We start from the raw sequence: 16,869 nt of genomic DNA, 5'->3' as shown, positions 1-16,869 counted from the left end.
TACCAGTGCTAGAGATCTGGGCTCTTACAGAGAGTGATGCAGGAAGGATTTTAGATTGGCCAGCTTTTTACTCTTTAAAAAATAAGTCAGCATCATCTTGGGTTAAGTGGAGATAGGAAAGATGGACATCAGCTGAACAAAATTAGCCCCATGTTGCTGATCCTGAATGTAAAGGGGCAATGAGAAGATTACTAATCTGTAAAAAATAGGAAGAAATATAGGATTCCGTCTGATACACTTTCCTAGAGAAGTTAAGATGAATTTAATGGCATTCTTAAAGTAAAATACCCACCTAATTAGCACAAAGGCTGATGAGCTATTTCTTTTATATAAATTCAAAAAGTCTTAAAAAGAAAGACTGAATTGGTACCTACAAATGCTTGGAAGCAAAGTGAGTTCCATAATATAATTGTCATTCAATTAAATCCAACACATAGTTAATGAATTCCTGTTATGTGCAATTTGCAGGGCAAGGCTGAGAGTGGGAATTAGTCATGAGTTAGAGATGATTCCTGACTTCAAAGCTACACAGTCTTAGTGATGGGAATTTGGTGAGAGCAGGTTCCCAGGGAATGATGGATATGGCACATACAGATGATCAATCTATAGGAAGAGTCATTGTTGGTTGACAAGCAGGATTGTGACATCCTGAGTCAGGGAAGCGTGAACAACATAGAATTCCTTTACAAATACATTCAAGTATGTCAGTATCTCTGTGACTTGAAATTCCAGTTAAATAATAATTAAAATGCTGTAAGAGAATTCTCTGAAAACATAAACTTGACCTGAGCTGGAAATGTCAAATATGAATGAAGAAATTTTAGAAACGGACCAGAAAGTACCGTTCATAGAAGCCAGGCATATTTAACCTCATGTAAATTGGCAGAATGTCCCATGAGGTTGAAATATGAATGCCTTTCAGTAAGACATGTTACTATCTGAAAATAAGTTAAATTGTAGTCTGTAAGGAAAAGAAAAATCTTAGTCTAATTTCTATTAATGGCTAAAACTAGCATAGAAGGTATCCATGAGAAAATCACTGTCCAACTGTGAAAATAAAATTACCATCATCCTAGCAAGAGAGGAAAAAAATGAAATTTAAAAGTCACATAGGCTACTTACAGAAGGCAACTGTGATAAAACATGGCTATTTGTAGGCAACATGAAAATGAATAAAATAAATACATCCTTGGAAACCTGGATACTACTTAAAAACACCTTTTTGGAAGCCCAGAACAAATGTGTCAAAACCTAAAGATGGTTTATTTGATAAAGACCTGACGCTGTGAAAAATAGTAATCATCCTGAAAATGCAGAATCATAGGGAAGCAGATGATGAAGTCAGGATGTCCTCATTCAGAGGGTCACTATACAGCATTAATACCAGACCCACCACCCCTTGGTATTTCTCCTCCCCTTATGGGCCACTTCTCCATTGATAATGTTTTCTTTTATGAATCAGTATTCTTCAGGGTTCTGTCCTTGTACTCCCTTCTCTTCCCCTTCCACACCACTCTTACATGAGCTCATCCATCCCCATGGCTTTGAATATCACCTGTCTGTACTGATGACTCTGAAACTCACATCTAGCCTTGATTCCTCTAAGCTTCACACTGTCTTTTACAACTGCGAAGTGATAGCTCCACTTGGATGTCTGATATCTCAAAATGGAACTTGGCTTCTACCCACCAAACCTGCTACCACCATGGTTTTTCCCATCCAGGGAAGGGCACCAACATTCACCCAATTGCTCAACCAGAAAACTAGGAGTCATTCTTGACTTCTTGTCTCCTGAGCTCTGACACTTATTACTTCACTGGGCACTATACATTTATCTCTAAAATGTGCTTCAGATTTGTCCACTTCTGTCCTATTCAATCACTGCCTCCCCCATCCAGACATCATCATCTCCCCCTTGGTCTTCTGCGACAGCCTTGCCTCCCCGCAGTAATGTTCTTCATATGTTGTAATTGTAATCATGATCTTCTGAAAATAGTCATCTGATCATGTCCCGCCCCTGTTGAAGATATCCAGTGGTTTTACACTGTGCATAAAATAAAATCCAAACTTTTTAATGTATTCTGTGGAGCCCTGTGGGATCCACAGGTGGGACTGGACGGAGAAAGTAATACTTTATGTTTTCCACGAGGTGAATGTTGATACAAATAAAAACTCCGAGGCTTTGGGAGGAACATGGCTTTGGTTTTGAAATATTGTTCCAGAGTGGTTGCTGCTGCAGGTATTAAAAATGGAAATCCAGTCAGTTGCTCCTTTTTCTTTTCTCCAATTGACCTGTGAGTTTTGAGGATCAATTTTATTCAAAAATATCTTTAAAAAAATAAGGATGACTTCTGCGGGCCTATGATCATAAGCTACAGCTCAGCTGTTGTGTTTTGTTTTGTTGTATTTTTCTAGAGGATTTCAACAAGCTGTGCTCTGTTCCTATGGTAATTCCTGGGAGACCAGAATATCCTCCCCCACCCCTTGGCCCCATTCCTCCAGTTCTCCCTGTTCCTCCTGGCTTTCCTCCTGGACCTCAAATTCCGGTCCCTCGACCACCAGTGGAATATCCATATCCATCTCGGGAACCACCAAGTAAGAATTCAAAAATCATCTAGTTATTTTTCTTGCATTGTTCAAGTTAACATTTTCTATTGTTTATGCTGCTTTAGTCATTAAATAAGTTTATAAATTGTTATATTAATTTTTGGTTTACATATGTTATCTGTATCTATATCATCTATATATCTCAATTTTCCTATTGCATAGAGAAAAACGGGAGGGTTCCTCTTCCCCAGAGATTAATGTCCTTTTGTTATTGATGTTTTCAGGCAACTATGGGAGAGTTATGGGCGATAGTTAAATCTGATTCACAGAAAGGATTAATAGAAGAGATATAAAATTATACTTTAGATTATAGAGCTTGCAAGGCAGTTTTATAAGTAGTTCAATACCAATCTCTCTCTGCCTTTGTCATTTCTGCAAACTAAAGGTTTGAGAGTGAGGTGGTGAAGAGGGCAGGGAAAAGCAGGCTGCAGCTGGGTTGCTAGCTCCCCTATGCATACGTAGTGCAATGTGATCTCTGTTGGCAGGGTGGAAATATGCTCTGTTGTCACTAGACGATCTTTGCCCAAAGAGCGTCCTCTTTCCTTTCTGATTCAACATCTTGTTCATTATTGTCAGATTAAGTACTGATGAAAGGTACCATAGTTAAAATAATTTTAATGGGGCTTAATGTTCTTCTAGGGGTGCTGCCAGTCAACGTCACTGATTACTGCCAGTTGGTCCGCTATCTCTGTCAGAATGGACGCTGCATTCCAACTCCTGGGAGTTACCGGTGTGAGTGCAACAAAGGGTTCCAGCTGGACCTTCGTGGGGAGTGTATTGGTACGTGATCCATCCTAGGTTGGCACCACGGGTCTGTTGCAATTTTGTTCCTTGACTCTATTGGTTTTCCAATGCTGCTGTAACAAATTACCCCAAACCTGATGGCTTAATACAATACAAATTTATATTATCTTTCAGCTCTGTAGGTTAGTAGCCCAACACAAGTCTCACTGGGCTAACATCCAGGTGTTGGGAGGGCTGTGTGCCTTTTGGAGGCTCTTGGGAGGAATCCATCTCCTTGCCTTTTGCAGCTACTACCAGCTGCCTGTGTCCTTAGCTCATGGCCCCTTCCTCCATCTTCAAAGCCAGGAGCATTGCATCTTCAAATCTCTCCGTCTCTCTCTCTCTCTCTCTCTGACTCTCTCTTGCAATTCCCTCTTCCACATTTAAGGATATTTGTAACTGCATTTGGCCACCTGTATAATCCAGGAGACCCTCTCCATCTCAAGATCACTGATTACCAACCTTAATTCCATCTACAACTTTAATTCCCCTTTGCTAGCTATATAACATATCCATAGGTTCTGGGAATTAAGGCATGAGCATATTTGGGAGGTCATTATTCTGCTTATTAAAGTTACTTTTAACTTTCATTGTAAAAGATATTCAATTCGTTTCTGGTAACTCCCATTTAAGACAACCTACCAAAAGCCTAACCATTAAAAGAAAGCATTAGAAATATGCCCGAATTGTGGAATTTTGCACATTATACTAGTCTAAATGTGTAGCTTACCAACTCTCTTAGACTAATTACTTTAAATGGAAGAAAGAAATTTTAAATTGCTGATGAGGCATTTAAGCTGGTGAAGGGAGAAAATGTAATACAGGAGTAATCAATTTGTTGGATTGGATAAGAACACTCAGTTCCTATCAAATTGTTTTTAAAATAAGCTCACCTCTTAGTTCTGTCATGAATTCTAATTTTATAATTGTAAATTTATGATTGGTCAGAAATGATGAGTTCTTACTTTCCCAAACTATTTAATTTCCTGGTGATGTGAACACCCCTTCTAGAGGTCATCCAGATCTGAGTAGAAGTGGAAACATTTAACTCAGGGTTGGGGAATGTGAGGTCAGATCTGTATCTGCCACTAAGAAGCATGTGGACAACTGGGTTATCTTCGCTAAATTTTAGCTTTCTCCTGTTTACAAGTAGGGTCATATAAACCAGTTTGTCTCTAAATGTACTGATAATTCTAAGTGACTTTAACACTAGTGTGAGCTTGTGTATTGAACACATCTGGGGATGGGGTCGACTCTATGGTGATTGAGAACTGCCCTTTAAACAACAGTTGCTTCATGTTTTGTTCTAACATTTTAGTGGAACTCAGCAGGGAATGCTTGGATATGGTTAGACTTTCTTTTCATTGGAAAATATAGAGCTTCAAGAGATACTTGGAATCCTATCCAGAAGCCACTTCTGAAATGTTAGTCTGTTTGGTTCTCTTCGATCAGACTTAAGGAAGAGAAAATGTTTATTAGATCAGATTGTTGAGTTGCTACTTGTTTGGAATTTTTCTCCGCAAAATGACACATAAAAATAATACACTTTAACTGCTCAACCAGTCTTCGAATGGCTAATGACATATTGTAGTGGAAAGAAAAAAGATCCTTTTATTATGTTATTTATTTCTCAAAAGGAAAATGTTTTATATGTATAAAAGGAACCAAGAACATCTTAGAATTATGAGGTATTGCTATCTAATTTTGCACTAAAATACATTGTGCTTTGCAGATGTTGATGAATGTGAGAAAAACCCCTGTGCTGGTGGTGAGTGTATTAACAACCAGGGTTCGTACACTTGTCAGTGCCGAGCTGGATATCAGAGCACACTCACACGGACAGAATGCCGAGGTATGCTCCTGGCATGGAATGTGGGACATGTATGCTAACTGGGGGTTGACTTCAGACGAGTTCCATGGAGTTTAAATAACCCATGCCGGAAGAGACTAATATAGTTCCATGGCTTTTTTGAACTTGGTTCCACCTATTGTCATTCTGAAAGACAGTGTCATAAAATCTGGCAAGCATTGAAGTTATTTTATAAGATGCGTCTATGCCTGCAGGAAAAATCTTATTTTCAGTACTGTTGTCTCGTCACTATTATTGCCTCTTAAGTTTTCATCTGAGAAGTAGAGAGTGGGATTGTCTTTTGTGACGCAGCAACTGAGGAAAATTTCAGTTGAAATTATGTGCGATTAATTTCTTAATGGAAAGTTCTAAAAGATAAGGATGTCGCTCTAAGCCCTTGCTGCTTTTTAGTGTGGTCAGCAGCAGCATCACCTAGAACTGCTTGGAAAGGCAGGATCTCAGGTTCCACCACAGATATACTGTTGCAGACTCTGTATTTTAACAAGATCCCCCAGCGATCTGTATGTACATTGAAGTTTGAGAAGCACTGCTATAAATGTCCCTCATAAAAAATTTCCCATCAGATTTATTAACTAATTTATTAAGCCATCCAGTATGCCTTTTATTAAATGACTTTAATGTACTAAGTTTCTAAAACAGAAATAAATAACAATCACTGTCAGGGAGCCCAAACATCTATCTCCATCTCTATCTCTAAATTGAGCACAAAATGAACTGTATCATTAATCAGTCAAGACAGAAAAAAACAGGCAAATGCTCTGTTAAAGTTAAATAAAAGGGGCCATCAATGATAGACTGCATAAAGAAAATGTGGTACATTTACACCATGGAATATTATGCAGCCATAAAAAAGAATGAGATCATGTCCTTTGCAGGGACATGGATGGAGCTGGAAGTCATTATACTTAGTAAACTAACATGGGAACAGAAAACCAAATACCACATGTTCTCACTTTTTAGTGGGAGCTAAATGATGACACATGGACACGTAGAAGGGACCAACACACACCGAAGCCTATTGGAGGGTGGAGGGTTGGAGAAGGGAGAGGATCAGGGAAAATAACCAATAGGTAGTAGGCTTAATTAACCTTGGGTAATGAAATAATCTGTCCAACAAACCCCCATGACAGAAGTTTACCGATTTAACAAACCTGCACGTGTATCCCTGAACTTAAAAGTTTTTTAAAGTTAAATAAAAGATAGCGAGGTTTATATCACTTTAGAAAATTGGTAGCCATTGACAAGAGCTAATCTTATTTGCCTCTTTTAGCAAAAGCTCTTCATGAGTTGAAGACCTATAGAAGTTTTAATTTTTATCAGTGAACTGGTTTCAAAATTTTGAATTTGGTTCTCACGTACAGATTTCTTGCCATCAGTGTATTTTAGTGCACTACATGTAAATGACCATTTTAAGCAGAAAAACTGGAATAAGGCCTTTGAACTTGCTAATATTTCTATTAATTAAATATAAATATGGATAGGTTGAACACTTAAGTGAGTTGAAAACTTTCTTAATATTATGACTATTTAAAATAATTAACATGTACAAATAGCATACTGGGCATTTTGCAGTAATAGAAAATAAAATGAAATCAATGTCCAGAGACTGCACTGTTAAATAAGCCAAGAGAAGTGGTTATTGAGAGCACTCAGCTGGGGCAAGGGCCAGCCAGTATAAACGCATGTATGTGGTTGTTATCAATCTGAGACTTAGTATTGGAGACTGAGGATGACCTGAATACTTCAAGCACTGACTTCTTTAAGAGCTAGCGCTAAGGTTATCCTGAAAATAAGAAGTTGAGAATGTGTTCACATGATTTTGTGGATGAAAGTTGCCACAGAATGGTCCAAAAGGCTGTGCACATAGCTGGGAAGTATGTGAGGGGCCGAATAGAAGGGGACGGAAGGACGGGCAGAAACACAGTAGAGGAGAACTTTGAATGGCCAGCTTTAAATTTGTCTTATAAGGCAATGGGGAACCCCATGGCATTCTGAAATCGATGAGGAGAGAAAAAGGTGAACTCTTTATCCTGTTTATTTTCAACTTGGGCCTCAAAAAATTACAGGATCCTTAAAAAAAAAAAAAAAAGTCTGCTCAAGAATATGTGGTTTTTACCATTTTCTTGGAGTGTGGAGCAAGTCTGATTTTTAGCAAGGATTAAGAAATAAATGAGAGAGAAAAAGATCATAGGTTGTTGGCACAAAGATCAGACAGAAGAAAAGCCCAGACTGCCTCTGCTCGTCCAATGACTTGTGTGGAAACCACTGCAGGATCTGCCCAGAAAGAAAGTGCATCTGAGGGCCAACCACAAGACATCATGCAGACGCAGGGTAGACAGTCAGAGTAACTGAGGTGCCATAAACGCACGTGCTCATTGTGCAGGGGATATTTAGGGCGCTTATACTCAGACAAATGTGGCCTCAGCTCTGCATAGATAGGAATGTTCCCATCCAACTCCACATAGTTTCCCAGTCCCTATCTTCTGGGAATAAGCCCTGGAAATGATTTTGTGCCTGTGTAGACAAAGAGGTTTGTGTTCATCCTCTTTGATGTGTATCCAGGTTTGTAGCTTCTAGAAACTGAGAGAAACAGATAATCCAGGGTACCATGCTGTCCACTTTGGGTTGATTATTCATCTTTAAGTGAGAAGTCAGATACAGATTGTTTGAGTTATTGTTATTTTAACACTTCTGTATCAAGCTTTATTGTGTACTTTGGCATAATACTAACCACAATAGAAAAAAAAGAAAACTACCCTCACAGAATCAATATTTTATTTGGTAGATAGAATACTCATAAAGTTGTTTTTTAAAAGACTAAGAATCTATCAGCAATAACCCTGCACGTAAACCAGAATTACCATAAAGAAGATGAACATTTTAGAGATGTGATTGATGGTTTTCAGGCAGAATTAAGGTGATTGTTTAAAAAAGTAGAGCTTTTTGTATTGTTCTGAGATAGCTGTAAATTATGAGTTTTAAAGATGCCAGCCAAATTTCAGTTATAATGATTTATACTGGTTAAATAAATGTGCTTGGAAAATAGTGAAGAAGAATCTATTTTGTTTATAGACTTCAGATTTAAGGAGTCTTATTAGAAATTAGAGTTAGCTCTAATGTAATTATACAGGTTTTTTATCATGTATTTTCAACTCTGATAACCCTAAATATCACATTATTTGATAACCAGTTTATGTTGGAGAATATTATTAAGTAATTAAAACCAAAAGCTAAGATCATGAGTTTGAAAATGGAGGGAGGGGGAAATAAAATAATTTTAACTCCGCTAAATAAAGCTATTTCTTCTTTTTAAACTTTGATTTTAGACATTGATGAGTGTTTACAGAATGGCCGGATCTGCAATAACGGACGCTGCATCAACACAGATGGCAGTTTTCATTGCGTGTGTAATGCAGGCTTTCATGTTACACGAGATGGGAAGAACTGTGAAGGTAATAATAGTATACTAATGTTAGTCCTCTCCTTCCATTGCAATTTCGGTATCAGGGGTCTTTAACAAGACCAAAAAATGAGTGAAATGTCAAAGTATCAGATATGTTTTATATATTTTATCTGGGAGGGAAACCTAATTTTCCACAATATTCATTTCTTAATTTACATTTGTGTGAATCAAATAACATTTCATCCCTGGTGATGATGAAACTTTTGTGGCACAATTCATACATCCTAATTTTACACAGTCAGAATTTGTACATTTTTAAAAAATAAGACATACCTAAGTCCATGTATTATCTAGCCATTTATAATCTTTTTGCTTAAAGTGTCTGCCTAGTAATAAAATGCTACTAATCAGTATGAGAAATATATATCTAAAATATATATAATATAAAATACATATTATATATTTTTTCTATATATGTAATATATGTATATTAATTATGTATATATGTATTTCTAAATATGTAATATATAGATAATATTCATAAAATACATATTTAAATAGAAATAATATATATCTAAGATATAAATATACATCTAAAATAAATATACATTATATAAGTCCAAAATATATATATCATATCTAAAATATGTATATATAATAACTTACTTTGGTCTTTCTAAAGCCTATAAGTGAAAACACTGTGTCTGGAAGAGCAAGTGCCTCCCAAGACAGCTTTAATATTAAATAAAATAACATACTGATGAATTTAAAGAACCATCCCCAATGTTTAAGGGATCTTAAAGGTTCACTGGCACACAGCTATAATCCATAGTTGAGCCATGTATTTTAAAAGTGACTTTTTACCTGCCCCTATTTAAAATTGCTTCAAACTGCAAGTTATCTTCTGGTTTGCATCTTGAAAAGAATTAGGATGTAGCCTAAATACATTTCAAATTCCTCTGATCTTAGTTTTGACTTATTTTCATTTTCAGAGCATTAGAAGTAATATGATTCTGTGAAATAAATATACCCACTAGGCTATTAGCACATTTTTCAGTTTGTAAACTATTATTCCTAAAAAGGACCCTGATAACTTCTATGGAGTCAAATTTTATATATTTTATAAATAGATATACCTATAAATCTAGCCCTAAAGTTTACATGCACCTGCCAAAACTCAAGAATTTGAGATATGTTTTTCTTATGTCGCATCTTCTCCTTCCTTAGGTGATATTATTTGGATGAAAATTAGCCTTAGACTGTAATAACAAAAAGAAAGAAATATGAAGAAACAGAATTATTTTCATCCAAATTGGTTTCCTTCATAAGCTTACTCTTCTGGTCATAAGAAAATGTATGCTTTGTATTTTTCAGATATGGATGAATGCAGCATAAGGAACATGTGTCTTAATGGAATGTGTATCAATGAAGATGGCAGTTTTAAATGTATTTGCAAACCTGGATTCCAGCTGGCATCAGATGGGCGTTATTGCAAAGGTTTGTGCTGTGAAACCTTAGATCATGTTCTTCACCTGCCTTTTCTCCTCTTTACATTGTTTAGAGGTACTGCCTTTCTTTACTGATTCTCCCCACTTACAGTACCTTGAATTTTGGTTTGGGAATCCTGACTGAAACTCCTTCTTAAATCCAGCCATCCAAAGAGTTACAGTTTATGCCCTGAAGATTGTTGTTGTTTCAGAAACGGTATTTGAGGTCTTCTCAAAGGAGTCAAAAGCAATGTAGCAAATAAATAATCCAAACTGCATGTTGGTCTTCCAACAGATGTGGGCATTGTTCTAAAGAAGCTGAGTTCTACCTCTTCTTTCCAGTTAGGGAATAATGGTGGTTAGGCTTCTTGATGGCTGTTATTTGCCACCTCTTACATCTTTACCTGGACGGAATAGTGTAGAATGTTATTTGCAATGATCTCTTCCTCATAATTTCCTCCAGGCATCTTAAGACACAGAATTTTTTAAAGGATAATTTATTTAGGCGTTATCAAGTTACGTAAGCAAGAAGGGAAACAGGATTAAGCAGAATAAATAAACAACCAACAACCATTTTTTAGTTTGGTAAACCATTTTGAAATAATCTCATTGCTCCAGGTATTGAAGCAAAAATGAGGATTTTTATTTTTGCTGTTGAGAATTGGGGTCCTAAGAAAAGTTACTGGAGACAAATTTGTGCTTTGTGTCTCCTGTCTTATGCAGGGATCAGTGATTATTGCAGTTGGTCCAGGCTCTGAGTTGGAACCAGACTTCTTAAAGAACCTCATACTCAAAACAGGTCCAGAAAGTCTGCTAAAATGCTGCACTTAGAGCTTCTGGGCATAGTTTCAGATGCAGAAGTGTAGAGGGTCAAGCTAGTCAAGGTAGAGAAAAGCAGGATAAAGTCCTATAGTGCCTCTTCTCTGTGTGCCCCTAGTGGACAGCTTTGGTAAATGTGTTATGGAAGAAAGCCTTGTGTTAAGTCCTTGGCAAGATGTGCATTTTCTCCAGGCTTAAAAGAACTTCGAGCCCTTGGTTGTTTACCTACATTCTCTATGACCTTCACATCAATGGCTCTTAATATTGTGCAAATCTGTCTTCCCAGCAAGAGAAAACAGTTGGGTGTTTCAAATTTGAAGTAGGAAAGTGGTTTCTGTACTTTTGAGCCCTGTAGTGGGAGGAACTTATATGAGAAGACAGGATTAACACATAGAAATATTCTACAGTGTAAGATAGCATAAAACAAAGTGTCAAATTGTGCAAATTTAGCACTGTACAAGTGAAAAAGAAAAGGGAAGAGAATGATTGCTGGAATATTTGGAATTGGGCTTCCAAAAAAAATAATAGAAAGAAATATGAAAGCCCCTTTGTGAGCAGACCTAGGAGAATACATAATCTTCTTGTTGATACACAGCACACTAAGATTCACTTTTAGTGCCTCTAGGCTCCTGCTGACCCAGGCCACAGCGTCTCTGCATTAAGTATGGCCAACAGATAATGCTGTGACCTCACAGATGAAACCAGGTTTGGCCACCATTGGCAACCAGTGAAATAGTATCCTATCAATAAATTGATTGTTCTATTAATTTGAAAGTGCTGATGATATGGATGGTTTGTTCTGACTTTAGCATTCTGGCTTAAGGACCTGAGAGAGAGAGAGAGAGCTCCATAGCTCTGTATTATTATCAATGTCTTCGTTTTTCTAGCTTATAGAGCATAGAGTACACACACTGTAATAAGACTGAAGGATGAAAAAAGACAGAAATTAATCCCATGTGCACTGAATTTCTTCCTTTTTATAATCTTTCTCTTTATGCCGTAGGATAAGATTTTCTCTTAGCCCTGAGCACTTAGTCCTGAGCCCACAAAATGTGACTGTTCAAAGCTGAATCAACAATGCTAATTCAATCTCCGCAGTTAACTCATCTGATCAACAACATGGCTTCTCTGTTCACTCTCTGAAAGTTGAGGCCACTAAATTTGACCAAAGTTACCTTCCTTTGGATCTACTTTACATCTCCATTCTTATTAAAAGCTCTTTGTGTTACCTTTCAGGTTGTAGTCTCCACGTTTTATTGTGTGTCACAATTTGAACAAAAAGGTGACCAGAATAACTAACCAATTTGAGTTCCTGTATTTAAATATAACTGCTGTTTCAAATACAATCTGTACACAGAACCTTGGACCACCCGAATATATTTTGTGCCAAACAACACAAGCTAAGTAAAACACGAAGGTGTTTTACTCTCAATTTGCCTTTTTAAGGTCAGGAGAAAGTTAATAGTCACATACACTAGTTGTATATTGTAAAAGGAGTTGTTACAAAATCATTTGCTTTTTTTCTTTTTCTTTTTTTTTTTTTTCTAAGACACAGTCTCACTCTGTCTCCCAGGCTGGATGGAGTACAGTGGTGTGATCTCAGCTCACTGCAACCTCTGCCGCCTGGGTTCAAGCAATTCTTGTACCTCAGCTTCCCAAGTAGCTGGGATTACAGGCGCATGCCATCATGCCCAGCTCATTTTTGTATTTTTAATAGAGACGGAGTTTCACCATGTTGGCCAGGCTGATCTTGAACTCCTGGCCTCAAGTGATCTCCCAACCTCGGCCTCCCAAAGTGCTGGGGTTACAGGTGTAAGCCACCATGCCTGGTCTAAAATCATTTGCTTCTAAGTGTTGTATGTTTTCCAAACCACAATTTTGGTGCCTTTTGTACTTCTCCATATTAAAGGGAAAAAACCCCTCTGCTATTATTAATATGTGTCCAATAAAGTATTTTACCAGACCTCCTTAAGTATACACATAAAATACCATAAAGTATTTGTAAAGTTTAAGAAAGATTTTTCTTTGCTGGGTTCCAATTACATACAGTGCTGTTATTGGCCCAGAATGCTCATCGAAGTGATCTATATTTATTTTCTGTTCTTTTTCTATGGTGTTCCATCAAGGGTTTAGTTGTATATCCTTTCATTTTATGTGAATTGTCCCAGAGAGCTAAGACATGGGTGATACTAGAAGGGATGCCAGTCTTTGTGATGAATACCAAAAGGAAAGTCCTCCTGTAGTTTATTATTACCCTAGATTTCTGAGAGCCCTGGGAGAGCTACCGTGGTTATGCATTACACAAAACCCTTTGTCTTCTAGCAGCCATTGTTCTCCTTCCTCCTATTCTGTTTTTGCCTTTGTGATTATTTTGGATACAAAAATCTCTTGGAAGAATATATTAAAGTTGCTTTTTATGGAAAATACGTTCCAACAGTTGATTTCTCTTGATTTTGTTACTGTTCTTTCAGAGGAAAATGAGAATGCCATTTGAGCTTTTGTTGCGGATGCTGCATGTTATTTCCTATCTTCCCCATTTTCAAGTGTTAAAACATAATTGTCAATATGTTATAATTTTAGATAAATGTCACTTCATTTTTTAATAAGTGCCTTTCTCTGCCACAGACATTAACGAGTGTGAAACCCCTGGGATCTGCATGAATGGGCGTTGCGTCAACACTGACGGCTCCTACAGATGTGAATGCTTCCCTGGACTGGCTGTGGGTCTGGATGGACGTGTGTGTGTTGGTAAGAAAACATTATGGCTAGACTTAGGAGAGAGATTCAACCTCTGTCACTCAATAAAGCCCACTAGTAACAAACGCTCTCTACTGTAGCAGATAAGATATAAAGAATATTTGCAGGGCAACAGATCAACAAGGTCAGTTCTCTTCTTACGTAAATTGAACATTAATTTGAGGATTAGAAAGATGAGCTAAGTGAAAAGCAAGAGAATACCCACTTATCCTTCCCCCTGTTCTTCCCTAATCCCATAGCTGTCTTCAGTTTTCTCCAGCCCTCCTTTGTTGATATTGGTCATTGAAATTGATGTGCATATGCTATTATCTCATGATGAACATTTTAATAGAAAATTGATGTCCATGGGCAGTATAGAATGCAAAGGAGAATATGGATCACCCAGAAACCTGTATGGTAATAGTTTTATGAGGGTTTATAAAAAGTATGAGACTTGTTGAAAAATTGATACCAGTTTTATCCAGATTATTTTTAAGAAAGGTACTCAGTAAGCCATTTGAATTGGAAAAGGATTGGGCATAGCTGGAAACACTCTTCCTGGTGGTAAAGATAACACAGCTTAGTTGACCAACATCTACAGATTTATATAACAAGCCTTTTACAGATTAAACTTTCTCCTTTTTGGAAAGCATACCTAATTCAGACATTCAGTAATTGCATGCTTATTTTGGGATAGGCCACATTTCTAATAAAGGTCTTATTTAGCAGGATGTGAGATTCAACATTCATCCATTATTAATTCAACATTTATTAAGTGCCTGCTCTGCACAGGCCTGAGAAAGACAAAATAAATGAGATATAATTCCAGCATTGAAGGGCCTCACATTTTGGTAAACCATGATAGTCCCTAGAAAACGGAAACAATCTGGCCATTGGTTTCCAATGCTTAGAAGCTGAATGTGTTGTGTTTTTCTATTTTTGTTTATTTTTTCTTCAAATGGAGCCCTAATATCAGAGGCATTCCCTGTGAGTTACACCAGGGATGATGGATAAACAAAGCCCTCTTCAACTTTGACTTGGGGGGTTCTCCTCTGTTTGAAGTGACAGTGTGATGACAGATGCTTCTTCCTGTTTAGACACACACATGCGGAGTACATGCTATGGTGGATACAAGAGAGGACAGTGTATCAAACCTTTGTTTGGTGCTGTCACGAAATCTGAATGCTGTTGTGCCAGCACTGAGTATGCATTTGGGGAACCTTGCCAGCCATGTCCTGCACAGAATTCAGGTATGTGGTATCATGGAGATGCCCTCGTACTGCCAGCCTTCTGCCACCATTGAGGTCTTTGCATTTGTGGAATTCACAGGGAAAGATGAAATTTTGCTCTCCGGGTATGCCATGTGCCTTCTTGGGGTCTTGGCAGAGGCTAGCCAGTGTCTAGTCACATTATGATTATCATAATCATTTGGAATAGGTATTGCATTTGTGCCTCCCGTATAAACTCCCCTACCTCAATAATACTCAAGCTCTTTGCAATACATACACCTTGCCTTGTTTTCTAAAGTTGTTTCATGATATTTGCATTTTACAGAAACTATTGTAAAAGCAGACTTTTACACAGCATAAAAGTAAATAACTGCCGTATGACTTGGCTATTTCCAATAGCTTTCCAAAAGACCATTTGTAAATTTTGTTTACATCCCACGTATTGATTTTGGTATGGTTTTCTTTTTCGTTCGTTCTTTTTTTGTTTGTTTGTTTGAGATGGAGTCTTGCTCTGTTGCCCAGGCTGGAGTACAGTGGCATGATCTCTGCTCACTGCCACCTCCGCCTCCAGGATTCAAGCGATTCTTCTGCCTCAACTTCCTGAGTAGCTGGGATTACAGGTGTGTGCCACCACGCTCGGCTAATTTTTCTATTTTTAGTAGAGACGAGGTTTCACCGTATTGGCCAGGCTGGTCTTGAACTCCTGACCTCATGATCTACCCACCTCGGCCTCCCAAAGTGCTGGGATTACAGGCGTGAGCCACCATGCCTGGCCAGGTGTGGTTTTCTTTAATGATTTGATTTAACCTGAGAGAAAAAAAGTATTTTTCTCCAGTTGAAGTGACATGGCCTGATTAAAAGAGAACTGGATAGCGGGTCAGAATTCTGTTCCTCCATCCAGGAACAGATGCCTGTTTGGCTCCAACAGGCAGCCAAATTACTTAGTTAGGTGATTTAGTTATTTGTGTATTTTGCTTATTTCCGAACTTTCCTCACCTACTTTTCGAAAGGATTTGAGGTGGCTTATATTAATAAACATAGTTATAAAATAGAATAATGCAGAAAAGCTATCCTTAGACATCTCATCTACAAAATGAGTTGCCTTAGATAATCCAAAAGGTCCTGTCCAGTTGTAAATTATTTCTATTTATAAAACAAGAATACTTTACCGAAATTAAAACAATGTTCCACCAGTATTTAAACACAATTTTAAGGTCACTTGGCAGTGGACCTCTAATGTCCTGAAATAAAGTTAGACCTAATATTGAAAATATGTAGCTCTGATTGGTTGGTTTTACATATAGGATTTAGTCAGTTTATTTCTGCCCTAAGGGAAACAAATCAAAGAGTAAATCATAATTTTAAATGATTTGTTATTTTAAAAATAATAGTATTTGAAACTAACAGAGATTAAAATATATTATGAAAAGTTAGAGAAAGTTAAATGGAAGCCTTTAAAAGAAATGGGGGGCCAGGAGTGGTGCCTCACACCTGTAATCCCAGCACTTTGGGAGACCAAGGCAGGTGGATCACTTGAGGTCAGGAGTTCAAGACCAGCCTGGCTGACATGGTGAAATCTCATCTCCACTAAAAATACAAACAAACAAACAAACAAAAAGCCACACGTGGTGGTGTGCGCCTATAATCCCAGATACTCAGGCTGAGGCAGGAGAATCATTTGAATCCAGGAGGTGGAGGTTTCAGTGAGCTGAGATAGCACTACTGTTCTCCAGCCTGGGCGATGGAGCGAGACTCTGTCTTAATAAAGAAAGAAAAAAGGAAAGGAGGGATGCCAGTTTAAAGAAAGCAAACTTTGTTCTAGCTAATGACTTCACCCAGTGAATAATATGGAAATTATTTTATGTATGATCACCAATCACTTCAGTGTGTTTATAATAATTTTATTATATATAAATATAATTCTATCAAAGACAC

The 16,869-nt window shown here is 37.4% G+C and overlaps 1 protein-coding gene across 2 annotated transcripts in view; it reads left to right on the top strand.

Moving 5' to 3' along the window:
* FBN1 (fibrillin 1) overlaps positions 1-16,869 on the top strand; it is a 240,478-nt gene that overhangs the window by 128,122 nt on the left and 95,487 nt on the right. For both annotated transcript variants that reach the window (XM_010357811.2, XM_010357809.2), the window contains 7 exons: positions 2,416-2,595; positions 3,247-3,387; positions 5,123-5,242; positions 8,587-8,712; positions 10,038-10,160; positions 13,595-13,717; positions 14,803-14,955. In XM_010357811.2, the coding sequence (XP_010356113.2) occupies positions 2,416-2,595; positions 3,247-3,387; positions 5,123-5,242; positions 8,587-8,712; positions 10,038-10,160; positions 13,595-13,717; positions 14,803-14,955 (966 nt within the window). The remainder of the gene's footprint in view (positions 1-2,415; positions 2,596-3,246; positions 3,388-5,122; positions 5,243-8,586; positions 8,713-10,037; positions 10,161-13,594; positions 13,718-14,802; positions 14,956-16,869) is intronic.

The sequence above is a fragment of the Rhinopithecus roxellana genome, chromosome 5 (genome assembly GCF_007565055.1).
Source record: "Rhinopithecus roxellana isolate Shanxi Qingling chromosome 5, ASM756505v1, whole genome shotgun sequence".
Taxonomy (NCBI): Eukaryota; Metazoa; Chordata; class Mammalia; order Primates; family Cercopithecidae; genus Rhinopithecus; species Rhinopithecus roxellana.
Note: the sequence above shows the minus strand (reverse complement) of the source record. Positions and strands in the feature narration are given on the sequence as shown.